We start from the raw sequence: 18,141 nt of genomic DNA on the forward strand, positions 1-18,141 counted from the left end.
CTTTCTCCTGCCAGGTGGAAGGGAACCAGGAACATCCCCTGGGCGACCGCCCAGTGCCACAGATCCTGTGCCTCCTTGGATAGGGCTGGGGATCTGGTGCCTCCCTGCTTCCGTATGTAAAACATTGTCGTGGTGTTGTCCGTGAAAATCCGCACCACCTTGCCCTTGAGCGACGGGAGGAACGATTTGAGAGCCCAGAACACGGCTCGGAGTTCCAGGATGTTGATGTGCAGGAGATTCTCCTCCGGGAGCCAGAGGCCTCTTGCGTGGAGATCTCCGGTGTGGGCGGCCCAACCTTCCAGAGAAGCGTCCGTCACCATCTCCTGGTACGCCGGCGTCTGAAAGTCCTTGCCCGCCGTGAGGTGCGCTGGAACGCCCCACCACTGAATCGCCCGCCGGAACACCTCGTTGAGGGGGACCCTGCCTTCGAAGGTGCCCGTCGCCTGCATCCAACGGGCGTCGAGAAATTCTTGAAGAGGGCGCATCCGTAGTCTGCAGAGGCGCACCAGGTAGATGCAAGAGGACATCATCCCCAGGAGGGACTTGATGGACCTCACCCTGGCCACGTCCGTGGCTAGCAGGCACTGCACTTTGCCCAGAATGGTCTTCGTCCGTTCTTCCGACGGTGCCGCCAGGCGCCTCACTGTATCGAGCTTCGCTCCCAGAAACAGGGCCACCTGCGACGGCACCAGGTGGGACTTAATTTATGGCGAATACCAGGTCTGCGAGTAGCTGGACGGTCCTCGCAGTGTGTTCGACGGCGAGTTCCCTCGTCCTTGAGCGGATGAGCCAGTCGTCCAGGTAGGGGTAGACGTGAATCCCTTGCAGGCGCAGCCGCGCCACCACAGGTGCTAGGCACTTGGTAAAGACCCTGGGGGGCGACTTCAAGCCGAACGGCAGTGCTCTGAATTGGTAGTGGCGTCCCTGGACGACGAACCTGAGGAACTTTGGGTGACTTTTGAGGATGGGAACGTGGAAGTATGCATCCTCCAGGTCCAGCGACGATAGAAAGTCGCCTTCCTCCAGCTGTCCCAACACGTGCTGGTGGGTGACCATCCTGAACTTTTGTGACCTGATGTATTTGTTCAAACGACGAAGGTCCAGGATGGGGCGCCAGCCGCCCTTCTTCTTGCTGACGAGGAAATACCTTGAGTACACCCCGGAGCCCCAGAGCCTCTTCGGGACGAGCTCGATGGCGCCTTTCCTGAGCATCGCCCGTACTTCCAACAGCAGTTGCGGGACATGATTTTTTTTCCTGGCCACAGGTGGAATGTGAAAATTCACCTGAAAAAGCGCGAAACATGCAGCAAAAGCTTGAGAGCTAAACACTTGAACGTGCGGTACAAATCTGAAGATGGCTGCCAGAGGCGGGCTTAGGGAGATGGCAGTCATTGGCTGTGGTCAGTATGACGCAGAGATCAGCGATTGGTTACTACTACGAAAGACAGATCAGAATCGAAACTGATACTGATTTTTCTTTACCGAGGATTCCCAGCCTGACGACGGGGAATATTCATGAGCATGTGAATCCATGCCAGACCCCATGCTGGAGAACCCTGCTTTTATGCAGCATACCCCCATTCACTCAGCCTAGCTGTCAATCAAACATGCTAAGTGGTGAGCCGCACTTGGGCCAATCACACAAGAGTGCGACTTGAGTTACCAAGGTAACTCAGTCCAGGGTGCCTAAACCCCCTCCCACATCCCCTGTGGTACCCAGACAGAGTGGCACCCCTTTTGGAGGCTTCTGTGGAGAAGCCCGCCAAAAAGTGGAACAAAGGGCTCGACTTGGGTTTAGAATCGAGTCTTGGCAAAAAATACCAACCGGAGAATTAATATTAATTAAATAAACCGGAGGTATGTTCGAGGCTATGAGAATTAAATAATTAAAGTTGGTAGCCTCGAACAATGGGAAAATCCCATAGGGAAATATTCGCGGTCGAATATAAAAAGTAGTTTCCACTGCCACCAGCCAAAACTCGATCAGGGGGGACGGAGACGTGCCCCCTCGACTAACAGACCCCGGGGCAATCGAATTGCCCCGACCAGTACGTCCACAATATGATGGTTTGTACTGGTTTCTGTTAATAATTTGGGACTAGTAAAGCCAATGGTGACTTTACATGCCCTGGGAGACAGTAGTCAGTCCCAGGGTATGGAGTCTATGGTGGGGTGTCACTATGACACCCCTGTGTTACTGCACGGAGGGTGCTGTGTAACACACATAGGAAAAACACATGAGACCCTATGGAGTAAAGGACCCCATAGCCCATAAAACACATTACCAGTCAAAGGAATACCATAAATCATGTCCAAGAGTGGGAGAAAAAGAGTCTCACTCTTGTCAAGAGGAAAAAAACTCCAGAAATCCAGCAAAGCTGCTGGGGGACTCACTAGGTTAGGAAATTCAGCCTAAAGAGAGAATTCTCCCTAACAAGGACCTCAGGTGCACCTCCCAACTACGGTCGCAGCCCCCTCTTGGGTACTGAGCTGACCCGAAGAACAGGACGCCACCCATCCCCCAATAGCACACTTTGCTACTGTGCGCGTTGTGCAGGTGAGCCACGGCCCGACTCCTGCAACTCACGTGAACTGACAGCAGAGGAGCATTGGAGCTGGAACACCAGCTGGCGGAGGACACCATCAGCAGCAGGTGCGCAAATTCAGCCCATGTGGAGCCCCCTGCTACAGCCAGGGTCACCGTGCAGGGGCCTGCGGATTACCATCCCCCAGCAGCTTTCACGGACCTGGACGGACTACATAGCGGATGCCTCCCCCACAATAACACCATCGGGGCCACCTAACCCCCCCCCGCTGCTAACGACCTCTGCCCTGGTCTTCTCGGCGCACACTCTTCACAGTTCAGGCACTTGGATGAGGACCCGTCTCTGCTCGATCCCGGCTTTCACCGAGGCCCGATAGAAGGCGCTGCCTCCTGGCTCTCCCACTGTCCCCTCTTCTAAGGACGCTCAGCTGCCCTTCTGATCTCTCCAGCTGCCCTTGTTCGCACCCTGCCACAACCCTTACTCTAGGCTCCTTCTCCTCCTCCCCCCCCACAAACTACCCCCCCCCACGGAGGCGGCCTCATTTTTCACCCTAAATGTCTTTCCTCATCCCCTTCCCTCACCCTCCACACCTTCTCTTCCTTTGAATTTCTTTACAAATCCTTCACCTTTCCTCACGCGATCTCCTTAATTATTTACAGAGCTCCGGGCCCCCTCTCTTCCTTCTATGAAGACCTTGACCATCTTCTGTCTCTCATCTCTCCTTCTCCTACTCCTCGGCAACTTCAACCTCCCTCTCTCACCCACATCTCCTCTTCTCTCATTACTTGACTCCTACCTACTCTCTCCCCTTCCTACCCCCCCTACCCACTCCTCTGGCTCCACACTTGATCTCATCTTTCTCTCTTCCTACTCTTCCTCCCGCGTATCGTCTCTTCCCAGCTATCTCTCCGACCATGCCTTGCTCTCCTTCTCCCTCACTCACCCCCCCTCTCTTCCCCCTCCTCTCCCTCCTTCTCTCGTCGTGACCTCCACAACTTTAACCCTACTCTCTTCCACGACTCATGTTCTTCCCCCCCTCTCTGATTTCGCTTCCCTCTCAGCAGATGATGCCCTCTCCTCACCTCACTGTCCTCTTCTTTAACCTCCAGTCTTGACCAACTATCCTCTCACTCCCTTCTCCCCTTCTCACAAACCTTCCCAACCCTGGCTCTCTTCACAACTTCTGTCCATGCGCTGCATCCTCTGATGCCTCTATCGGCGATGGATCAAATCCCCTTCTCTGACTAATCAATCCTCTCATTTCTCATCATTCTCTCTACGACTCCTGCCTCTCAGCTGCCAAACACTCCTACTACTCTAACCTCCTCCACTCACAAGCCTCTCATCCTCGCCGTATCTTCCAGACCCTCTCTCGGCTTCTCTCCCCTCCCACTTCTGACCCTTCCACAAACTCTCCCCTCTCTCCTTCTGACTTCGCCAACTACTTCTCATCCAAAATCCTCTCTTTACCAGAACATACTCTCCTCTTCTTCCTTCTCCCCTCATCCCCCTCCCCCTCTTCCAGCTCTGCCAGCTTGTCCACCTTTTCTCCCATCACCCCTGCATGCGTCTCCCACCTCCTGTCCAAAACTCCCCCTACTGCTGCCCCCTCTGACCTCATCCCCACCTCCCTCACCCCCAAAATGTACCCCCTCCTTATTCCCTACCTAACCACCTTTTTCAACATCTGTCTCTCCTCCGCCACCTTTCCTTCAGCTTTCAAACATGCTACCATAATCCCTATCCTGAAGAAACCTTCTGCTAACCCTCTCGTTGCCTCCAACTTCCGGCCAATCTCCCTTCTCCCCTTTATTTCCAAGCTCCTCGAGCGCCTTGCCTACTCTCAACTTTCGTCTCATCCCACTCCCTCCTCCCTGCCTCTCAATCTGGTTTCCACCCTAAACACTCCACTGAGACAGCCCTCACCTATGTCTCAACTCTCTCCTCACTGCTCGCTACACTAAGCAATCTTCAATTCTCATCCTCCTTGATCTTTCTGCAGCTTTTGATACTGTAGATCACCCCTTACTTCCTAGCACTCTGTCCTCCTTCGGCTTCAAAGACTCTGTTCTCTCCTGGCTCACCTCTTACCTTTCCAATCGATCCTTCACTGCCTCCTGAGGCGCCTCGCCTCCTCTAGCCTCCCCCTCAATTATGGCGTCCCTCAGGGTTCCGTGTTGGGACCCTTTCTTTTCTCTCTCTCTATACCTCCCTTCTCTCTCCAGTCATTTCTTCTTTCGGCATTTGCCACCACTTCTATGCGGCTGACATCCAACTCCTTTCCTTCTCTTCCTTCACATCTGACCTCCACCTCACTCTTTCTTCCTGCCTCACGGCCATAAAAGATTGGATGTCATCCCACTTTCTTTCCCTCAACACTGACAAGACTGAGGTGCTTTTCTTCCCTCCTAATACTCTCTCCCCTTGTCCCCCTCCCTTCATCCACTTTCCACCTTCCAACCTCCCCATATCTTCCCATGCCCGCAATCTCGGCCTCCACCTCGACTCCTCGCTCTCCTTCTCCAACTACATCTCTCTAACCTCTCGAGCTTGTCGGTACCACCTCTATAACATCTGCAAGATCCACACCTCTCTCACATTCCATGCTTCCAAACTCCTAATCTCCTCCCTCATTTTCTCCAGCCTCCTCTAGTGCCCATCTCTCCTCTTTGGACTCCCTGTCTCTCACCTAACACCCCTAAAATCCATCTACCACTCCTCCATCCGCCTCCTCGGCCCTCGAGACTCCATTTCTTCCTCTCTCTCAACTTGGTTGGCTTCCCTTCCTCTCAACTGAAATTTCAATTCCTCTGTCTTGTCTTTAAATATCTCCATGACCTGGCGCCCCCTACCTTTCCTCCCTCCCTCCCTCCCATTTTACTCCCCCTCCCGCTCAGCAAACCTCTACCTCCTCACTGTATCCCCAGCCCCATGTGCCTCCTCACGCTTCCGCTCCTTCCAACTCTTCGCCCCGCTACACTGGAACTCCCTCCCGCTCTCCACCCGCTCCACCCCTACCTACTCATCCTTCCACCACTCCCTGAAAGCTCATCTTCTACACTCCCCCCCCCCCCCGACTTCCCTTCCCTACCCACTACTCTCCTATCCTTACCCTCCTCCTCCTCTCCCCCCATCCTCTCTCCTTCCCTTCAAACCATAAATTAGTAACAAATACTACAAGGCAACAAGGACACCAGATCACTCCCCCCTCCCCTCCCCTCCTGCCTCCCCCCTCTACCTCAAATCCTACACCTACCCCCTCCTCTACCCTATCTCCCTCTATCTCCCCCTAGTAAATAGTTCTACTTATTGTTCTATGACCTGTTCATGTTTGTAAATATGCTCTCACACTTTATATCTGTTATATTGTAAAGCGCTTTGGCTTAAAAGCGCTATATAAATTCAATAAACAAACATAAAATGGGTGTTCCCGCTTGGAACAGTCTAAGAAAAGGGTTCAGAGAAAGGAAAAACTTAGTTGTCAAGACTAGGTACTAAAGATCAGTGATCTGGTCTTCCCCAATCTCAGTCTGCTTACCTTTTACAATTCCTAACTTGGGGGTTAGGGTCATTGGGACAAACACCTTGGGATGCTGAATTTCTCCCTATAAATTAAAAAGAAGGGATGTTCCTCTCCCAGAACGATCCAACTAAAAGGTGCAAGGGAGGTTTAAACTATAGTGCTCCAGGCTATCCTAGCAGGGATACTGGACTCCCTCTAGATATCAGATCTTGGTACAGTTTCAAGGGAATAGGGTCCTGCATGCTTTCTGGCTCCGACTGACATATTCTCAGTGATGTAGTGCAGAGTTTGATATTTGTACTAGTTCCTGGGATATACTGCCTGGCTAACTTATTTCAGCTTTTAGTGATACAATGTCCCATTAAAACAGTATATAGTTTCCAGCTAACTCTTCAGGGATAGTGTGCAGCTCAACTGGTAGCAGTCCCAGGTTCTTACACTTTCACGCCTTGCAGTGTTTCAGGCCTCGCAGCTCCTCCATCACCTGAAGCACAAGAAGGCACCTTCATTTTTCTTGGACTTCTCACCCTCAATCCAGGATGCACCCTGTTCAGGACTATGCTGTATAGTCACTTCTGCTGCCCTGATGCTCCCTAGTGCTTCAGATGAATGCTGCCTCTTCCCCCGTCATTCTCAAGCCTTCTAGAGTTCTTGTCCTCCATCGGCCCATTACCCAACCCTGTCTGTAAGTGTTGTATCACCGCCATGAAGCTCCGGGTTCTGGCACAAAGGCCCTGTAGGACTGCCTTTCAAGTCTGAAGAGTCCCCTACATGAATTGGGACTTGGTCTGGAATGAGAAAGTCAAATGCGGTTAAGCTAGTATTCTATATAAAAAGGGTTTTATGGATACTCCTAGATAGAAGCGTAATGATATGAATTAAGCAGTCTGTACAGAATGCAGTCTTTGAAGGCTAAATAAGTAGTTTTTTAACCTAGAATTAATAACTCTTCGGCAGTGTCCAGTGACAGTGTCCATTTCTGCATCTATTTTTCAATTCAGATGGATTACTATGAAAAGAAAGTTCCTCTTCTCAAAATATCCATCTTGACGCGTAACCGCAGGAAGTTAAATCTTACACATATGGCGGAATGGGCCGCTTCCCTTAACGAACAGATTAGCAGTACGGACAATTTAGATGAAATGTGTTGTACTTTCTCTGAGGCGCTGAGCTCTATAACAGAGACTTTAGCACCATTGAAAACTAAATCAATACCCGTAGAGGTACGCAACTCATGGTTCAGCAAGGAGCTTCAGTTACTTAAATCTAAGAAAATCAAGCTGTTACATACCTGGCGCAAAAATTATAACTGCATAGACCTTGTCGCTTATAAAAAAAAGCTGCAAAGGTCTATAAAACAGCAATCTACTCTGCTAAGAAGGAATCCTTTGACACCAGGATTACAGAGGCTAAGTCTAACAGCCGTGAACTGTTTAAAATCTTAAAACAACAGGCTCATGCACCCAGACCTGCTCAAGCTACTTTCAGTAAAGAGAAGGCATGGTGTACGGAGATTCAATCCGCCCTATCCAACAAACTGACTAAAATTAGAGAAGGTATTGAGGTGAAGAAACTTGGCCTTTCGACTCAGGTTTTAGAAAAGAGCCCCCTGACCCCCATTAGTAATCCAGAGGATCAAGCTGCATTCAGCTTTCAACCCATCTCAGAGCAAGACTTGTTTAAGATAATTTCTAATCTAAAAACTACAAGTTGTAAAGGGGATCCTTGCTCCTCGCTCATAATTAAAGAGTGTTCTCCGGTCCTCATTCCAGCTCTAACCAAGTTCGTCAATGCCTCCCTTTTAGCAAATAAAGTTCCTGACAATATAAAAAAAGCATGGATCACTCCCTTCTTAAAAAAACCCAACCTCTGCCCTCTCACCGCCTCTAACTATAGGCCTATCACTAACACCCCATTCTTGTTAAAGATCCTGGACAGGGTGGCCTATAATCAGATCGCCAGTTATTTGGAACAAAACCAAATATATCATAAATTTCAATCAGGATTCCGTTTGAATCACAGCACCGAAACAGCTTTTTTGGCACTCAAATCTCATCTCCTACAGAGAATGGATGGTGGTCATATTTCCCTTCTCATGATTTTGGATTTGTCAGCTGCTTTCGACCTGGTGGACCATAACATTCTGTCCACCAGGCTAAGGCAGAATGCCAATTTTTCTGATGAAGCAGTTGATTGGGTCATCTCTTTTTTGAAGAATAGACTAAATAGAGTGGCCAGCGACATTGCAGAAGCAGAACCGACCATACTTCCGTATGGGGTTTCTCAACGTGCTTGCGTGTCGCCTTGCTTCTATAATATATTCATGATTCCCTTTTTTCAGATGCTCGAGAATGAGGGGGATCATATTTGCGAACTATGCAGATGACACTCAATGTGCCATCCCCATATCAGGTTCCCATGCAGAAGACGAAGCAAGGATTAACGAAATATATAAGAAAATCCAAGAATGGATGGTATTGAATGGCTTAGCTCTTAATAGCTCAAAAACTGAGCTTTTAATTACTGGCTCAGAGACCAAGCTGGACAAATTAGGTCCTAGCTATAAATCATTCATGATTGATGACTGTTACATTGAGTTTATGAGCAAGGTGAAAACCTTGGGCATTTACCTGGATAAAAACCTTAACATGAACGCCCATGTGAACAATTTGGTCTCCTCTGCCTCATATTTTCTCAAATTGTTTCGTTGTTTGAGACCCTTCATTTCAGAATCCAATGCGGAAACTTTGGCAAGGGCCATAATCGGCTCTAAGATTGACTATTGCTGCAGACTACTTATAGGGTTGCCGGTTTCAGACATCCACCGGTTGCAATTTATTCAGAATGGAGCAGTTAGGGTTGTGAAAGGCTTATCAAAAAGAGACCATGTGTCGGAGGCTCGGCGCAGCCTCCATTGGTTACCGGTAAAAGCGAGGATTATGTTTAGATTGCTTCTTATCACCCAGAAATGCATACATGGAGTTATGCCACTATATCTAAAAGAACTAGTCTTAGTAAAAAATAACATCCGCTCCCTGCGTTCCGATGAAACAAACACTCTGGCCATGCCACGTGTGAAAACCAAAAAATCCAGAGACTCAGCCTTCATCTCAGCAGCTCCTCTGAATTGGAACTCATTGTCTGTTACATTGAGGACTATTACCTCCGTAGAAATCTTTAAAAAAGGGCTGAAAACTGCTCTCTTTTCGTAGGTTGGATTCTCATCTGTGCTTTCTCTTTGTATACGAACCCTCTGCTTCTATTAGGGTTTTACCCGCCTGTCTGTTTGTGTATTGTGAATGTTTCGTTTCGAAGCGCCCTTAAGCCCTCGGGTACCCGGAGCGCTATATAAATGTTAAACACAAACAAACAGTGGTGTCGAAAAGTTGGGAAGGGACCCAAACATCCGTAACATTCAACGGTAAAGAGTTAACACTCTTAATAGATGTGTTAAGGAAAAATCTAGGAGAATCAGTAACAGGTGTTAGTATTGCCCCCACTCCGTACATTTTTCTAGGTCAAGACCACGAGTACCACTGTCAACCCTCATTGGATTGAAAAGAGTTATTCAGTAAACACTGATACATTTGACCACTTCTACCACACCTACAAATATCAGCCCAAACATTAATGAAATGTAGATTAATAATTTGGGAAGTTGAATATTTCAGTCAGATGTGAAATTACTAATACATTTAATCTCCAGTGAATAGAAACAATCTAGAGGTTGACATCATTAATTTAGCAAAAAAGCTTTGCAGAATCAGTTTGTTTAAATTCTAACCCTTTACTTACCGGGGTCCCTTCTGTAATCACCAAGAAATTCCTCTAAGCTTACAAATCCATCACCATCTTTATCATGTTCTTCCAATGCGCCATCAATGACAAATTCCTGTAAAAGGCATCATAAATTTGGATAGCTGTAACTGCCATGTCATTTTCTTTTTTAAAGCTTTTTAAACTTTTATGCCATCAAGCAACCAACCACTTGGTACATGGTGGCAGGAGAGAAATTAGCATTGCATTCCAAAAAAAACATTCAGACCGGCAAGATGTTTTAAGTCTCAATAGTACCCGGCGGCAGGGGCGTGGCTTAGGCCTCGCAGCCAATGAGGAGGCTCGGAGCAGTGGCATTACCATACGGTAAACCCACCGCTCAGAGCCTACTCGTTGCGGGAGGCTGCCATCTAACTCGCTGGATTACCTGGTAAGTGCTCCCACTTGCCCTGCGCCCCCTCTCCTTTTTCCACAGCTTACGCTCCCTCCCACTGCATCCCATCCCACTTACCTTCTTTTTCATTCCCCTGCGCCAGGAACACTACAGTTCCTGACACGTCCCGATGCGCGATTCGCCGCCATGGAAAGTGAGAAGAGACTACGTAGTCCCATCTCATGCGATCCATGGCTGCCATCCTTTTAAAAAAAAAAAAAAGTGGAGTAAAAAAAACTAAAAAATAATATTTGTAAAGCAGTTCAACAGACCGAGGCACTAATTGCAATAACCCCCTCACTTGAGGGGGTATTAGCGCTTCAGCTAATGCCCCGGGGCCTGCAACTATGGGCCCGAGGCAGTACCTGAAGCAGCAATGACCTCCATACCCCCAGCTCGGGGCTTATTGCTTAAAGTTCAGTTGTATTGTTAAAGCAATATGAACACATTTTCCTACCTGCTACAATAGTTCAAAGTAGGTAACTTACCTCCCAAGCAAATGATCCTTAATCAGATTAAAAAGCTTCAGAAAAGATTTTAGAATAAATATCTCCTGAGGCAGGAAAAATGGGGAAGGGCAACCAAAAAAGGCCCAAACACACACACCCATTTGGCCTATCTCGGAGTGCCTACAGAAGTGGCTACAAAAAGGTGCCTACTGACCTCTGTGCTCGATACTCTGCAGATTTCCATTAAAGGTCTATTCTCAGGGGGATCAGCCATATTTGCTTTTGGGTGCTATTTTGATAAGAAATTGGTTTGAATATAACATGTACAGCACTTTATTTCAAATCAAATTAGCTAAAAAGCATTAGATTTTACAGATAGTTCTGAAGGGGAAATCAGGACACAAAATTCCAATGCTCCTGTGTCTGTCAAAGCGAAAAACATGGGAAATGCCTATCCGTAAATTGTGGGCCCGATTTAAACACTCGATGCTCCTCAAACACGTAATGAGTTGTGCTCAATGTGACAACCAGCCACGGATTATCAAAGTGCCAATAATGCTGCTAAAATAACCAAAAAAAACCTATTGCGCCAGGAGTTGCCTTCCTTCACAACTCCCCTCCAGGCAGAAGCAGTGATTACAGCATGCCAGGATCCCACAGATAACTCAACAAGCATGACCTTCTGAACTGAAACCCCTGCATCAGCTTCCCTTCACCAATTCTGTCTTGCAACATGCCTTGGGGGTGTTGAAACGTGAATTTGGGAAAACAGCACTGCCAGCTCTCCATGGTCCAAGAACTTAAATGAGACTCTTGCATGACTAATATCGGACCCATGGCCCTAGATTCTAGTGCTGGGAAAAAGGCACAGCTATAATACCTGAATATGACCACTAGAAGCTCAATTTAATCTACGTCAATACATATACATTCCCGACAAAGCACTAACTCTTTTTTGAAATTTCAGACCAAATATGCATCTTTGCTCATTGAGTCCGAGATGAGCACATGCCACAGACATCGAATGTCAGGCGACAAAACAGTGGTTCCAATTAAACAGGGTGATTACACCACCAATCATTACAATCTTTTGGAGACACGAGTAATCCAGCATTAACCATAGCCTACAAATATTGTTATAACCATTACGAGTTTGACCTGCTCCATCCACTCCTGTCTCCCATTTCAGCCTGTTAGGCAGAAACCTGTGCAGTTCCCTTAGGGACCACTGCAAAAGATTTAAGACTACAGGTGTTAGCAGTAAACCCACTTGGTAGCAGTCTGTACCACCCAGATTTGCCTGGTAGCTGTGGCTGAGCAATCAGACTTCCCTCAAGAAGAGTTAGGCAGTATGCAAAGTATACTCAATAGGCACTCAGATACAATAATACAAGCAAACACTGACCAGAGCTTTGGTATCAAAGTATATAATTATTTATTTATAAACACACAGTTGAAACACTCCAGCACTCTTATTGTAAAATATTCTAAACACAGTTACTATTATGATATATACACCCCTTTTTCCCTCATTAGAAAATCACAGTAAGACACCACTTATTTTCATACAGAGGTGAGCGCTTAATTAGATTGCACTCTACTAAGGTTGTGAAAAAGGGAGGGAAAAAGACAGAATATGCAGGATTACACCACTCTATGATTCAGGAACACTATTAGCAAGGCAGAGAGCAAAAAGTCACTGGTGAGCCAAAGTCCAAAGGCTGGGCCCACTCTTGGAGAGAGCAGAGCACAAATGCGCCCAAGATCACACAGTTACACTAGGCTTAGAAAGTCTTGCAGAGGGTTCAGAAAAGTGTTTAGAGAGGCTTAGAAAAGTTTAGCCAAGGTGTCCCAGGCTAACCCAGGTTCGAAAGCCGGGGGCTAAATCTACCCCGTACAGTCGGTTGCAAGGGAAGCCAGGCGGGACACGGTACCTTAAGTGGGAAGGATCCTCCAGCGGTGGCAGTTGTTCCTGGTAGTGGTTGCAAGTTGCGGCGTCGTCCAGGGGAAAAGAAGATCTCGACGTGGAGGAAAGTTGCAGGTCGTTGCACTACCAGGGCAGAAACCAGCCGCAGAGTTTTCCGGTAAAAGGTGGTACCTTTATCTCGCGGTCGTGGTAAAACGTGGTATCCCGGTTGCCGGGGTGCTTAGCACGGGCAAGGCGGCCACGAGATACGTCGGGAAAGCGAAAAGACGGTGAAACTGGTTTTCCCCACCAGTCAAAGGAAGAAGACTCTCCGGCGGGAGATCTCCTCTGTCGTTGGGAAAAGTGGTGAGACGGTCCAGCAGGGCTCCACCGGTCGTGGTGTCGTGGCAGGTCGGCTCAGCTTCTCCCTCATCGGATTCTTAGATCCTGTGGCGACTTCTGAAGTTCCAGTCCCCAAAGCCCTGCTTTTATGCAGCAAACCCCCATTCACTCAGCCTAGCTGTCACTCAAACATGCTAAGTGGTGAGCCGGCCGGCTCACCACTTGGGCCAATCAGGACGGAGTGCGACTTGAGTTGCCTAGGCAACTCAGTCCAGGGTGCCTAAATTCCCCTCCACCCCTCCTAAGTACCCCAGACATAATGGCACCACTTTGGAGGGCTTCTGTGGAGAAGCCCGCCAAAAAGTTGAACAAAGGGCTCGACTTGGGTTGGAATCACAGAAGAGAACACAAACGCCATTTTAGAATCAAGTTTTGGCAAAAAATACCAACCGGAGAATTAATATTAATTAAATAAACCGGCGGTATGTTCGAGGCTACCTTAAATAATTAAATAAAGATAGTAGCCTAAAGCAATGGGAAATCCCATAGGAAAATATTTGCGGTTGAATATAAAAAGTAGTATCCACTGCCACCAGCCAAAACTCGATCAGGGGGGACGGAGACGTGCCCCCTCGACTAACAGACCCTGGGGTAATCGAATTGCCCCAGCCAGTACGTCCACAATATGATGGTTTGTACTGGTTCTGTTCAGAATTTAAGACTAGTAAAGTCAATGGTGACTTTACATGCTCTGGGAGACAGTAGTCAGTCCCAGGGTATGGAGTCTATACTGGGGGGTCACTATGACACCCCTGTGTTACTGCACGGAGGGTGCTGTGTAACACACATCACAAAAACACATGAAACCCTATGGAGTAAAAGACCCCATAGCCCATTAAACACATCTAGATTCAAAGAAACACACTCAAATCATGTCCAAGAGTGAGGGTAAGAGAGTCTCACTCTTGGCAGGAGAAAAAAATAAACCCCAAAAATCCAGCAAAGCTGCTGGGGGACTCACTAGGTTAGGAAATTCAGCCTAAACAGAGAATTCTCCCTAACACAGCCACCAACTGAAGACTACACAAAACAGTAACTCAAAGCACCACACAGCATTACAACATATTCTGAGCTGCCAGGCACTCCTCATTCATTAACATTCCATCGCTCATTCACTGTAGCCAGCAGGACACTGAAGGCAGAACACAACAACTGCTGCGATTTTTCTCTTAGAAGACCTTCTTTGGCAATACCCCAAGTTTTATGTTATAATGAATTTGTTGAAGGCAACTGCTGCCACAGGTGTGTGAGGAGCCAGGAATGAGACGCAGACACAGAGGAGTCATGTTTGTGGTTACAAACTTTAATTAAATGATAAACAAGGGTTGAAAAATGTCTCACTGTCCCTACACTAAAGGGTATTTCCCCACCTCAACCAAACTTAATGGGTCTGTCCTTTGTCAAGATGTCCAAAGCAAAATTATATGTCCCGTGTCCGAAATCCTATTCTTTCCCTCACACTAAAACTAAGGTGCAAAGGCTATTGTCTCTGGTTCTCAAAGTTCACAGATATTCAAATTCAACAAAAAGGTATAAGTGCAACCAGAGCGTTCCAAGTGGACAATGTTCACAGTTCCAGGGAATGGCTCCCTACCCCAGGTTCCTTTTTATCAATATGAAAAGTTCAAAAGAATAACCAAGTTCCTTGTTACCCAACAGGGTAACTCCCTCCTCTGTGTGTTCACAGTTCCAAAGAATGGCTCTCTTCCCCAAGTTTCTCTTCACTTTCAAGACAGTTCAAAATCAGATTGGCATGTCTCCTCCTTGGAATTCTCTTTCACTGTATTAAAATGTAGGCGCGAGAACCATAGTCGCAGGTCACCTGGTATACTTCCCTGCCATGTTTTTTTCCACCTTTAAAACTATTCAAAATCTCAAGGGCACTGATCTCCCTTGAAATTCTCTTGCTACTTGTAATTTATTATGCACACTTGGATTTTGCCTGGTGTTGTCTCCTGCCAGGACTTGGATGGAGTCTCTTTCAAACTGTTGGCTTTGCCTGATAAAGTCTACTGCCAGGATTGTATGCAGTTACTTTTCTTTTTGTCCATAAAATGATTTTTGCCCAATGTTGGCTTATCGACTCTTGTTTAACAAAGTTAATTTTAATAATCACTTTTGCATTTACTTTGCTTTCTCTTTTTACATATGGGTCCAGCGACCCGTTCGGCATGGTTTACAAATATGTTAAACTCTTCACAGGCTTCACTTTGCGTCTCTCGCGTTACTTACAAAGCGGCACACACTTTCTGGCAATCCAGTAACCAGTCTGTCTTCACTGGGCTAACCAGGTATTTTAAGTGTCCCTCGCGTTTCTCTGTTTCTATTCCTTTCAATTTGCTTGCTCGGCATGTGCCCCATTAGCAGCTGCGCCTTCGCCGTGTCCTTCTCTGCTGTGCGCGGTTCCCGCTGCCTCGCACTCTCAGACAGCAGGCTTTCTGCACTCCGGTTCCTCTCTGCGCCGTCTGGATTCGCCTTTATGCTGTTTCCCCACAGTGTGCTTTCCCTCAGCAATCTGACCGGTGTCAGCGCAGGTTGCAGTCAAACTCAGCCTCTGCAGATCCCTCTTCAGTGTCAGCTGTGGCGGATTTAAAGTTCCCAGCATGACTGAGCAACTTCCAAAGACTAGACCGCTGTGTTGGTGTACCAGTCTTCGTAATCTTCATTGCTCCGTCCCTCTTTCTCGTCTCAGTTAATGCTGTTCCTTTTATGATATTGAGGAAGCCGATGATGGACCCAATTGGGAGTAATCATCACTACTCCCTGCCCCTTTCTCATCTCAGTTGTTGGCATACCATTACCTGTGCGATGTTGGGGAATACTTGAAGTAGACCTGGGAAGTGGTTGAGGGAGGGTGTTGCAATATGCCATCAGGGCATGAGGAAGGGAGGGAGCATCCCTAAAAGGGAATGGGTGTATGCGATTTTCTCCACCAATGTGTCATCCCCATGTGGTCCTCCCTCATATAGCCGCCCTCAGGGTCAGGATCAGGTAGTGGCTGCCATCAGTGTCCAGTTAAAGGATCGAATGTAAAAGGATCGAATGTAAAAGGATCGACGCAACAGGGGCGAAAACAAAAGGATCGAATTTTTTTTTCATTATATGTTTTTTTTTTTAGTTTTTGTATAAAGGGTTTTTTTACCACAAAAACGGGGGTTTGGGGCGGGGACCCCCACCCCACCAAAAAAAAAAACATGTAAAAAAAAAAATGTTTTCGATCCTTTTGAATCAATCCTTTTACCATTCCATCCTTTTTTTCGATCCTTTGACCTACAACCGCTGCCATCCCCTGGCCACATGGGTAGAGACTACCCGCGGGAAAGGAGTGATGACATTGTTAGATTCATCACAGTGGCTTCATGGTTCTAGAAACATTTGATCGCATTATTGCCAAAATGTTTATCAAAGCTGCACTGTTGTGCAGTGCTCTTATTCGGGTTAAAAGTATTTTGGCCGGCCCGATCCAACTTGTACACCATATAATAAAACTGTAACTGCTTGCCGTTATTTAAGTGTATTTCTAATCTACTGAGATCACAAACCATCATGTGGATGGCTTTTTTATTTTATTTTTTATTTTTTACATTTGTAAAGCGGCACACAGCCCAGAGGCATTGGGGCGCTGTTGCATGAAATTGACTTCGTTGCAGTGCAGGGAGGGGTAGATCGAGGGTGTTACAGCGAGATTGCGTCTACCCCTAGCCTAGAAAAAGGATGTTTGCCTTTACAGAGGTTATACAGTTGACAGGGCCCAGGTGAGGTTTATACAAACAGCATAGTTTTTATTGCTTTCCTGAAGCCCAGGTGGAATTCGATGCCCCTGATCTTGGCGGGTAATAGGTTCCAGCTGGTGGCGGCGAGGACTGGGAAGCTAGCGCCCCCTGCTCCGGTTCTGATGCTTTTTGGAATTACTAGGCGGTTAGTGTGGCTCGACCTAGTTGGTCTGTTAGAGGGGGGACCAGAGAATCTCTGAGCAAGGTAGCGCGGTGCTGTGTCGTGTCGACATTTGTGGGTGAGTGCCAGTGATTTGAAAAGGATCCTTTCCTTGAACGGAAGCCAGTGGACAGATTTTCTGGTGGCTGAGATGTGGTCTCTCTTTGAGATTCCTGTGGCTGCTCTGAGGGCATTGTTCTGCACCGTTTGAAGTTTAATGTTTTTGGTTGAAGTGGCTAGTAGGAGTGCATTGCAGTAGTCTAGGCGGGAACCGATGATGGCTCTTGCGATGGTGAGGGAATTTTCCTGTGAGAGGAAGGGCCTTGCAGCAGTGATGAGTTTTGAGTGGTAGGCTGCTGCTGAAGAGATTGCGTTGACCCGTCTGTCCATGGTGAGGTTTGAGTCCAGGTAAACTCCAAGGGTTTTGACTGCTTTGGGGACCGAGATGTGGCAATTGTCGATGATGAAGGAGTCATATCGTCGCCCCATTTTATCGATTGTGGCTGGTGATCCGATGATGAGTAACTGTTTTTTCGCTGTTGAGGCAGAGCCAGTTTTCCACCATCCAGGTTTGGATGGTGGTGTAAATGGAGATGAGGGTTTTTTGGTCGGCTTCATAGTCTCCGGTGAGAGGGATGAGGACTTGTGTGTCGTCCGCATAGTTGGTGTAAGTGATGCCCATTGCATCGAGGTATTTGAATAGTGACCTTGTGAAAAGGTTGTACAGTGTGGGGGATATGCAGGACCCCTGCGGGACACCGCATTTAATAAGATGTGGATGGGCGCAGGCTGTGTCCAAGAAGACTTTCATTTCTCTGCCCTTAAGGAAGGATGCTATCCAGGCGGTGGCTTCTGCTGAGAAATTGCCCGCTGTAGAGAGGTGGTGGCAGAGGGTGTCATGATTGACCAGGTCAAATGCCGCCGAAAGGTCGAGTAGAAGTAGGAGAGCTGGTTTGCCTACGTCTCTTAGGTCATCGATTTGGTTCTTAAGGTCCAGTAGTGCTGTTTCTGTGCCATGGTTTGGGCGGAAGCCAGATTGCCGGAGACCAAGTAGGCGATGAGCTTCTAGGTAGCTCTGAACTTGGAGGTATGCAGCTTTATCCAGGATCTTGAGAAGGAAGGGAACTGTAGTGATGGGCCTATAGTTCCCTGGTACCTTGGGGTCTAGTGTA

General features: G+C 47.6%; 1 protein-coding gene across 3 annotated transcripts in view; it reads right to left on the minus strand.

The window, feature by feature from the left end:
* RCN2 (reticulocalbin 2) overlaps positions 1–18,141 on the minus strand; it is a 310,020-nt gene that overhangs the window by 73,172 nt on the left and 218,707 nt on the right. For all 3 annotated transcript variants that reach the window (XM_069610923.1, XM_069610924.1, XM_069610925.1), the window contains exon 6: positions 9,865–9,961. In XM_069610923.1, the coding sequence (XP_069467024.1) occupies positions 9,865–9,961 (97 nt within the window). The remainder of the gene's footprint in view (positions 1–9,864; positions 9,962–18,141) is intronic.

This window comes from Ambystoma mexicanum, chromosome 8 (assembly GCF_040938575.1).
Source record: "Ambystoma mexicanum isolate Mex_15411 chromosome 8, UKY_AmexF1_1, whole genome shotgun sequence".
Taxonomy (NCBI): Eukaryota; Metazoa; Chordata; class Amphibia; order Caudata; family Ambystomatidae; genus Ambystoma; species Ambystoma mexicanum.